General features: G+C 48.0%; 1 protein-coding gene across 7 annotated transcripts in view; it reads left to right on the top strand.

Moving 5' to 3' along the window:
* Positions 1–9,767, top strand: part of RAI1 (retinoic acid induced 1) — a 90,266-nt gene extending 80,499 nt beyond the window's left edge. For 6 of the 7 annotated variants that reach the window (XM_039367971.1, XM_039367974.1, XM_039367969.1 and 3 more), the window contains 3 exons: positions 1,721–1,814; positions 3,418–3,467; positions 6,072–9,767. In XM_039367971.1, coding sequence (XP_039223905.1) covers positions 1,721–1,814; positions 3,418–3,467; positions 6,072–6,086 — 159 coding nt within the window. In that variant the 3' untranslated portion in view covers positions 6,087–9,767. Of the gene's footprint in view, positions 1–343; positions 423–1,720; positions 1,815–3,417; positions 3,468–6,071 lie in introns of those variants that run through there. The other variant, XM_039367976.1, reaches the window with a different exon arrangement.
* The last annotated feature ends 362 nt before the right edge of the window (positions 9,768–10,129 follow it).

Genomic DNA, 10,129 nt, shown 5'->3' on the forward strand with positions numbered 1-10,129 from the left:
ATAAGTAGGCAAGACAAGGAATTTGAGGATCTCAAACTGTAACGGAATTGCAAGGAGTTGCTGGGAAATGTAAGAAACACCACAGAGAGCATGTCATAGCAGAGGTGTGCCTCTTGGGAAATAACCCAGGATCTTCTAAAGAAAGTAGATGATGTTTTGGTCTCTCTTACTTGCCTTCTGACTCTCTCAGCTGCTGTCCAAGGTGGTAGGTCTTCTCTCTCATGACTTCACTTGGCTGGTTTCTTTTTTGTAGAGAGCATCTCCCCAAAGTAAATATTTTGCAGCCCCTTCTTCATCTGGGGCACATTTCTTTTTAACCCGCCATCCTTTCACCCATTTCTAGAATATGCTTCAAAAAAAGTTCTGCAGAGTCTTGTAGTTGAGAAGGAGTCTGTCAAGCCAGGTTGTCCTCATGAAATTAGGTAAGACATGACAAGAGCGTGACAACTTCTGCTTCACATAGATGGTCTGGAAATTGGCCCCTCATTCAGCCGAGGGGAGCTTGGAAAAGGTCCCACCACTCTGCAAGAGAGGAAGAAAGATGTGAATCTTGAAATTTGGCTGAAGATGATCAGTGCTGGGACTCACCTGGGTGTTAGGGCCCAAACTCAGGGACCTAAATGTCAGGTCTTTCTTGTGAGCAACCTGGCAGAGGACTCACCTCATCAGGGACCTCTGAGGAAGACTTTGAGGGTATATGATGGAGGAAGATCTGCCAAATGGCCAAAGCCACCCTTGACAGATCTTCCACCAGAAGATGCTCACCCTTCCTGTTGACTCTGGCAAAGAGTCAGGATCTGAGCACCTCCCAAAGTCCATGTTGGGTGCCTGTCTGAAACTTTGGCAAGCAGCAACCATGAGTGCTGGCAAACTCGTACAAAACTAGTGACCTAGTCTTCACCTTTCCAAAGTCTTAATGTCACTATTTTGAAGTGTCTGCTGTACAAAAGACCAGGTTGTGGTTCTGTGTTGGAAATAAGTTACTATTAGCGAGACAGTTGAATAGCATAACCCCAGCCAAAGGTATTGGGCTTCACTTCATTCAGAGTGCTTCAAGCAGAATATGGACAGCTGTCAGCCTGGGAGGTTTTCATTTGGTTCCCTGAATGGAGACAGATTTTATGCCGTAGAAGGTCTCTTAGGAAATTCAGAGTCTCATTCCACCATAGGACATATTCCCCAATAAGGCTTAAAGCAGCTGGTTCACCACTTGGGTGTACAAGGAAACTATAAGAAAATCAAATTGCTCAGGCATAATAATGCTGATGTTTCTCACCAGGTCCAGTGAGTTCCCGAGTCAGAAAACTTTCTCAGATGTGTAAAAAAAATGAGCTGTACATGCCCAAGAGTGACCATTAGGGCTATGTTTTACAAAAGTGGGCTGTGCTAGAATTCCTTGGCAAATTTGTCAATACTGACCCTCTTCGTTAGATGGTTTGGCCAGGAAAATGGAATCCAGTGAAGTGAAAATGAGGGTTCAATTATCCTGGGAAGATACAGTAATTTATGTTTTCTGGCATCAGAGAAGGACAACAATCATGAATTCCAACTAGTCCAGATAAACGCCAAGAACTTTGATCCTTCAGGTAGATCACCTTTGCCCAAATTCACTCTGGATGGAGGGGAGGTTCTTCTCAAAAAGCAACTTTGGGCAGAGCCAAGATCCATGTCACTAGAGCTCATGGAATTTCTGTTTTCTTCCCCTCCCTGGCAACTGTAGAGGTGTTCTGGCTGTCAGCGAGTTGGGGCAACCGTTGGCTGCTGTCACCAGGGGTGCACCCAGATATTTCACTACACATGTGCCATTGACGCAGGTAAGCATCTCACAGGCGGGAGCAGTAAGTAAGTAACTGTGAATAATTCAGGAACTCTCAGCCCTTCAAGCAGGGGTGTCTTTAGGGTGTGTCCAACAAAATGGAGATGGCGTCAGCGCCATCAAACTCCCTCCTGTTTTTTTATGTGTGCTGGGTATGCGATGCACCTAAGCAGCAAATGAGTTTCGATCGTGCTAAGGCAGTTATCCCAAAAGTTCTTTTCCAAAAGGCAGCTGGACTTTCTTAGTTTTTTTCTTAAGAACCTTTCACTTCTCATCCAAGAAGCTTCCTCGGTTCTTCCTCAGTTTTTCAGCTCAGAACTGAAGAAGCTTCTTGGAGGTGAAGCAAAATGTTTTCAAGAAAAAAAACAACAAGAAAGTCCAGTTACCTTTTGGAAAAAAAAACACCTTTGGGACAACCATGACCTGGATGATTAAAAATTTCCGTAGACAGATAGGGCAGCTAGCAACTTGATTATTATTATTTTTTATACCAGCCCTACCTTCAAGGTAGACCAGGAGAGAAAAGAAACAGACACTACCTGGCTTCCAGAAATGCTATTTTCAGCATCTTGAACGGCTGCCAAATTTTGCCTTTGATCCCCCTTACGCCAAAGAGAATCAAGGTGCAATTATTCTGAGGTTCTTTCTCCTCCCTCCCTCCCTTCTCGGACTGAGCTGTTTATGTTCCCTTAACGGCTCCTGCAGACGTTTGTTCGTCAAGGTTATCTCTCCATTCCTCTACAGGAACTGAGAACACCACGTTTTGAAGCCAGTTATTTGAAATCCGGGAAGGGAGGGAGAGAGAGGGCAAAGAAGAAGGAAATTGGAAAAACAACCAATGGGGCCTCTTCCTTCCTTTTCTGGTGGCTGCTACCAAGAACATTCCTTTTGTTACACAAGCTTTTCCCGTCTTTCATTTTTTGCTTGCAATTATTGATTTGCACAACTGTGGTATCCCTGCAGCAGAGGGACCCAGCCTGGAGTCTCAGCGCTGCAGGAGACTTTGGAAAGGCAGCCGGGGAGTCCTCCAAAGGTGGCTGCTGTCAAACTGTCATTTCCAAGGCAGCCCAAAGGGGAAATTATTCAATAGATGATGTGTTGAAATGGTAGACGGCTCTCTCTCGCCTTCTGCTGAGACGAGCAAAGAGTTAACCGCCCATTTCCTCGTTAGGAAGGCAGCCAAGAGAATTGGGGGGGGGTAAAAGTGGGGGAGATAAAAGAGGAGAAATCTGGCCAAGATTCAGTTAGAAAGAGAAAGGAAAGGAAAAGGACATTTCCTGAATGTAGGAAAGAAAAAAGAAATAGCCAATTATCAGGGACACAGGACTCTGAGGTTTCCTTGGCGCTTTCGGAGTTTGTCTGCTTTCTTGCAGACATTTCGTGACTCATCTGGGTATTGTCATCAGTGCTAGATGTTCGTCCCTGCTCCCTCCTAGCACTGATGATGTTACCTATTTGGGTCGTGAAACGTCTGCAAGAAAACAGCCAAGCTCAGAGAGCACCCAGGACTCCTCATTTCAGCCCTGAGCCACAGATATTCTACAAATATTCTACTTTATGTGCGACACAGGACTTTGCCTTTTTTCTGCTCTCTTCTGCAGGTTGTTTGTTAGCTGAAGAGACCTTCTTGCTCAACTGCCCTAAACACAAGGTAGGTGCACCGATCCTCAGGAGCCAAGGAGAGGATCTGGACCCTCTGCTCTCCCGGCCCCTTTGCTCTTTCTTGAGCCAGGTCTCTGCCCTTCCATCTTGCCTGCAGTCAGAAGATCTGCAAGGAGGGTCCAACAAGTGATGCAGCTGATGTTTATTGATTTATTTATCACTTATTAAACAAATGTACATAGCCACCCACTTGGAGGCTGCTGAGACTCAGTCTTAGCCATGATCAAACCAAGCAAGAGGTTTTAGGGAGCACTCCAGGCCCCCCATGTTTCTCTGCTCACCCTCAATGGTGTGAGCCAGCTCCTGTTCCTTCCCAGATCCCCCATCCTCTCACTTCTGGTGTCCTGCGAAATGAGGATGGAAGAGAGGCAGGAGGCGGCATTCCTTCTGCCCTGCCCCCTTCTTTTTCTCCCTCCCCCCCCCCGTTAAAGACCCAGGAGACAGTCCTCGAAAAGCCTCGTCTGGTCTTGCTGAAGATTCGCTGGCCAGACCTTGGGATATAATTGAGTCAGCCCAGCGAGCATTTCCTGCTGGTCTCTTCCTGACCATCATCGCAACTGGTTGTGGGCAATTTAAAGCAGACACCGGCTGAGGAGCCGAGAGAGAGGGAGGGAGGGAGAGATAAAGATGGATCTGGGGGCAGATACATCAAAGTTTCAGAGAGAAAAATTTAAGAAAATTTTTTAAAGAAGTGATTGGACAATCATTTGTCTGAAATGGTCTAGGGTCTCCTGCTTGAGCAGTGGGTGGACTAGAAGACTTCCAAGGTCCCTTCCAACTTTGTTAGTCTGTTAATTGGAGACAGAGGAAGGGTCTTCAGCTGGCCAAAGAGGGCAGCAGCAGCAGCTACTGCCAGCCAGCTTCAGAAGGCCTCCTTGCCCCTCACCAAGCCGCCTGCTCGGTTTGATCGTGGCCAAGACTGAGCCTCAGAGGCCAGCAAGTCATTCCAAGCTCAGCTGGCAGGTTTCCCTCGCCTTCTCTATCTCTCTTCCCTCACCAAACATGTGGGAAAGCCTCTGGGCTGCAAAAATCTGGAGACCCCTGGAGAGCCACAGCAGGACAAAGAAATTACTTCTCCAGAAAGATTATTTTGTAGCATCCCCACAATCATGCACAAGGACTGAGTGTGGGTCCCTTTTTCCAAAGCCGTTACAACTTCGCTAAACGGATGGCTATAAGTTGAGGGCTGTCTGCGTAGGAGACAAGGGAGGATTTTTGTGGACGGGAAGGTTGATGAGACTCAGAGGAGCTCTCCTTCAAAATATCCCCCGTCTCGTGCTTCACTCTCACTGAGGGTTGTGCGCCAATCCACACGACATCCAGGTTCCTAAATCTGCATCTCAGATGTTTGGATCAGGCCATCTTGGTCTGTTGGAGAACCTGCCGCTCTGCTCCAGACGCCGCACTGCCTTGACCTGGTTTCCAAACTCCTCTGCAGGAAATCAGTTCAGACCCCAGGGAGATAGAACTGTCTTGTTCTTCTTGGGCTGCGGGGGAAGAGAGAAGTGGGGGGGGGGTTTCCCAGTCCTTCTCCCTTGACCTATTTATCAGGAAGACCTCATAGCTTTGCCTCCAAGGGCCTTTCACACCCCCACCCCCCAAGCTCTGGTTTTTAAGCCTATGCTTGAAAACATGCATCCCTTGTGTGTTTATTGAGGGGTGGCCAGACAATTCTCAGATGCAGCTTCCAGCTCCGGCAGGATGTCTTGTGTGTTCCAGGCTTTTCAGACATCAGACAACATCCCCTTCCTGGCCTGGGTGTCTCTTTTTATTTCTCTGCCCCAGAAAAGAGGAAAAGAAGAAATTCCTGCTCTGGTTTCCGTTTCTGTCTTGCACCTTAGCATCTCACAGGCTGCCAACCCAGGCAGCATGTGAGAAAGCAAACAATCCCAAGGGAGGAGAAGGGGGGGGCAAGGGGTAGCCCCCCCCCAGGGTCTCCTTTTGTCTAAGGCCCAAAGGGAGGAGGGGAGGGCCAGGAGATATCCTGGTGGTGGGAACCTCCCTTGGCTCTCCTGAATGGGTTTCCCTGTGAGCCAATCGGCCAGCCTAGAAACGGGTTTTTCTGCTGCCCTCTTGTGTCGCATCCACCGCCAGCCTTGATTTGTTTGGAAAAAAAGAAGCAGAAAAGAGAACAGACAGATGAAAGAAAAGAAAAAAAGAAAGAGAGAGGAAGAGAGAGAGAAAGAAAGAAAGAAAAAGAAAAAGCAGAGGAGGGAAGGAGGCCCTAAAGCAGCTTGTGAAAAGCGTGTTTGTGTTTTGACGCAGGGACAAGGGCCAGCCTTTTGTGAAATCATGGGGAGGAATTCACAGCCAACGTGAATTTATCCCGATAAAGAAAACGAGGGTCTTTTTCTAACAGCAACTCCCTCCCATGCCAGGGTGGGTCGAGCACAGATGCCCTCCATGGTCAGCTAGAGGTGGGTGGCTAAGTGTTGAAGAGGGGGCTGTTCACCTCCAGTTTCTTCTTGGGGGGGGGGGACTTAGCTATGTCCACAGAGCTCCAGAGGAACAGCCAAGGGAAAAACAGTCGAAATAAACTTTCGGGGTGCATCTTTTCATTCTTTTTCTTCTTTTTGTTCCCCTTTTCCTGCAGCTGCAGCTGCTATAATGGACCCACCGAGAAGGGAAGCGCCTGCTGCTGCTGGAGTCCCTGCCCAGCGAGGGGGGGGCTCTGCCTCGGCACGCCCCTTTGCAGTAGCTGCAACCAAGAGGAACTCTGGACGGAAGGGCCCAAGGAGGAGCCCAGTGCCCACCCTCCTGGGCCCTGTCCTCCCCCCTGCCCCTCCCCTTTGCAATAGTACTTCTACTGTGAATGGACCTGGCCTTGCCAGCCTCGCCTCCTCTTCGCTCAGGCCTTGGCAACTTCCTTGCAAGCTGACCCCAAAGGGCACAAGACCCCCGACGACCCTGCTGCCCAGCTCCTGGGAGCCTTCCTCTCCCACCCATCAGGAAGCAGACCGGGGCGGTGCAGCGTCTCCCTTCTTCCCCTCTGGACTTCTTCCATTCCAGATTGGTGCGGGAACCACCACGAAAATCCCATTTTTTTTTCCTGGTTACTCCATTCCTCTTTGGAGGGGTTTCCTGAACCGGTTCAGGAGAGAAGACAAACTCCAGTTTGGGTTTTGTAGTCCTCCTCTTCCCTTCACCCAGGAGCTGTACCCAAGACTAATCCAGCTGGCATCTACCTAGGCTTGGCCACTGACTCAACTTGTCCACCCAGCTCTTCTGGAAGAGAGTCTTGAGGACTTTGGAAGGGACATCGGATAGCCGGAGCTGACCGGCAGGCACGTGGTGGTCAGCCCATCCCAAGGACGTTTGCTCGAGTCTCTTTCTCTCTAGCAAAGAGAACAGACTTGCCTCCCCGATGGGTCGTCGCCAGGAGAAAAGCGTACAGAAGTCCTCGGCTCCCTTCTTTTTCTCTTGGCTCAAAACGGCTGGACTCCAGGAGGTCTCCAGGTCCACCTTCTCTTTTTTCTGATCTGATCAACTTTTTGCCTTCAGCAAACCTCATGGTGTGTGTGCGTGTGTGCGTGTGTATGTGCGTTTTCTGTATATAGATGTGATCCGCGTGTACAAAGAAGCACCCCAAACCTTTTGGGGACAAACAAGGCTGCATCACTTGAGTTCGTTTGCGCATTTTTGTTTGGCTTTCGTCCTTGTTTCCCTCCAGCTCCGAGCCCGGCCCTGAGAGGTCATTTGCCCTCTTTCTTCTCACCCCTCCATGCCTGACTCCCTCCCCACATTCAAACCAGGAAAGCCAGCAACTCCGTAGGTCAGCGTTTCTCAGTCTTGGGAACTTCAAGACAGGTGGGCTACAGACTTCCAGAATTCTTGGCTGGGGAATTCTGGGAATTGTAATTCACCAGTCTTGAAGTTCCCAAGCTTGAGAAACACTGGGGAATTCTGGGAGTTGAAGTCCACCTGTCTTGAAGTTCTCGAAGTTGAGAAATACTGAGGAATTCTGAGAGTAGAATGTTCCCATGTTGTGAAGTTCCCAAAGTTGAGAAACGCTGGGGAGTTCTGGGAGTTGAAGTCCCCGTGCTGAGAAATTCCAAGGTGGAGAAACACTGCCCTAGATGTTGAGGAGAGACAAAAAGCAAAAAGCTCTTTCATGGGACCTTGCCGATAGTAATAGTCTGTGATTTCGTCCCCCATCTTGATTTGGGGAGGGGCAGTGAAACAAAGTGCTTGATTCCCATCTGGCCGAATGGTGCGTGACGTTTCAGGGGAAAGAAACTGGGGTTTTGAGCTTAGCAGAACTTATTAAGATGCTCTGCTGTTCCATCCATCTTGATGGCCGCTGAAGCCAGTTCATCTGTTCTGACAGCAATTGTGCATTACAGGTACTCCTCGACGTAAAGCTGGTCACTTAGTGACCCTTCAAAGTTACAATGGATGTCCCCAGAGCTACTTACAACCTGATTTTGAAGTTCTGATGTCCATCCTTTCCTCAGTTACCTGATTGCATTTGGGGCACTTGGTAACTGGCCCACCTTTATGGCTGTAAGCAGTATCCCATGGTCACATGACCATGATTTACTATATTTCTGGAAACCAGCATTCCAGTTTGGGGCAAAAAATGCCTGTTGGGTACAATGGGCTTGCTTAACAACCGTGATGTCTCTTTAATCCTGGCTTCCTGATATCTAACATGCCTATGGCTATCAGGAACATTAGTAGGCTACAAATGTTCTTACCTTCATCTGCTCTCCTCACTGCCTCCATGGGTTGTAAGATCCCACCAAAGCTTTCGTACAATGGACCTCTCCTAGTATGATATGACTACAACTCCCAGAATCCCTAAATAACCTGGACAAACCACTCTAGACATCTCTTCCTGGATTTGGTTGAAGTTGTGGTGGCACAAAGAGGAAGGTCTCTCAGCTTCCATCTTGTCTCCTGTCACAGAGCATACGTCAAGCCACATTTTGTGGTTTACTGTGCAGTGTAAACCTGAAGGGAATGCCATTTGGAGGAGAGGAAACCAGGATTACAACTCTAATTTCAGTTACGGGGGCTGTCTCTTTGGGATTCCAACAACACCAGAAGCCATAATGTGCCCACGTCCATTGTTGACATTTGTGCAGTTTGAAGCAGGTTTTTTTTAGCTGGGGGCATTACGAAATCCTGCCAGAGTCCCAAGCAAAACAGAAACATAGCTTCTCTAGACGTAGCTTTTCCCATCTTGCTAGGAACTAGGTAGGACAGAGCCTATCTTTTTGGCTGACCCCACACACTGAAAACCAACAGGGGCAGTAGGAGAACTTCCACAAGACAACATGCACTTCTGGACTTCATAGGGCTTGTCACACTCCAACAATGCCCTTGGTTACTATGAGCCTTGGGGGGAGCATCCAGAATCCTCCAGGGTTTACCATCCAAGACCATCAAGATCCCCTCAAAGGTAGGGAACCTTATCTTGAAGAGTCCCTGAAATGAATTTGATTGGAAGATTGTAGACATTGGATGGAGAAATCAATCTTTGGCAGCCCCGAGCTGTATGTTGGGTCAGGGTGGAAAGGGACTTGCTCCTGGTGGTTTCTAGAAGACTTTGAAGGAGAAGGTCTAGATCGGACTGATGGTTAACCGGGGAAGGTAGCATGCAAATGACACCTGAGTTGCATAAACTGTATATATCTTGCCCAGCTTTCATGACAGTCTTGTACAAACCAGTAGGAGGGGGAGCGTCTCACTGCCACTCACACCTCTACAGCATTAAATCTGATGGGGCCCTCTCCCCATCCTTCCTCATCCGCTTGGTTTTCTGTTGTCGCTGTGAAAGAGCAACAATCCCACTGCCCTCTGCTTGTAAACCTTTCTGTACATGGTACTCTGTGCACGTCGTCCGCTGTCCTCTCCGCTACGCCATCCTCGCAGCATGCCCCTCAAGGTTTGCTGGCAGAGGAAGGCCCGTTTCAGAAGCACACCTTCAGACAGCAGGCGGAAGACACCCCCACCTCAGCCCCCCCATCCTCGTCCCCACAATTCCAGCTCTCTTTGAATGGAATCTTGTACATAATGACTGTAAAATGGCAAACCTGTGTGTATTATATATATTGCCTCATTCTATAGTGTATATATATGTATACATATACATATATATAATATATATGAAAGATGTAAATGTTAAAACTAGTGTTCTTATTTAGTATATTGCTTCACACTGAAGATTGTGTGTAACAAGCTGTTTCTAAAAGAAGTTTATTTTCCTTAAGAGTTAAAAAAAACAAAGAAAAAAATCAGGTCATTGCATTCAGAACATCAATAAAGATTCAGCAATTGTTTTGGACATTTGGCGAGTTCCCTAATCACCTATTTTTCAGCCATCTCCTTGGGGATGGGGTGGGGAGATGAGGTCAAAACAGAGGCAATAGATCACCATAATGTGTAGATTCCCAGAAGCTCCACGCAGTATTCCTCAACAATTCTTTGTCAATAGAAGTAGAGTCAAAACTCCCTCAACATCAAAATATGACGAGTATGTAGGCGAAACTAATGAACATTTCCAATAGGGTTGGGTTTGTGATTAGAATAGAATAGAATAGAAGCTGGAAGGGACCTTGGAGGTCTTCTAGTCCAGCCCCAGCTTAAGCAGGAGAACCTACACCATCTCAGACAGGTGATTGTCTAGTCTCTTCTCAAAGATCTTCA

The sequence above is a fragment of the Crotalus tigris genome, unplaced genomic scaffold (assembly GCF_016545835.1).
Source record: "Crotalus tigris isolate CLP2741 ecotype Arizona unplaced genomic scaffold, ASM1654583v1 scf7180000020608.1315917, whole genome shotgun sequence".
Classification (NCBI taxonomy): Eukaryota; Metazoa; Chordata; class Lepidosauria; order Squamata; family Viperidae; genus Crotalus; species Crotalus tigris.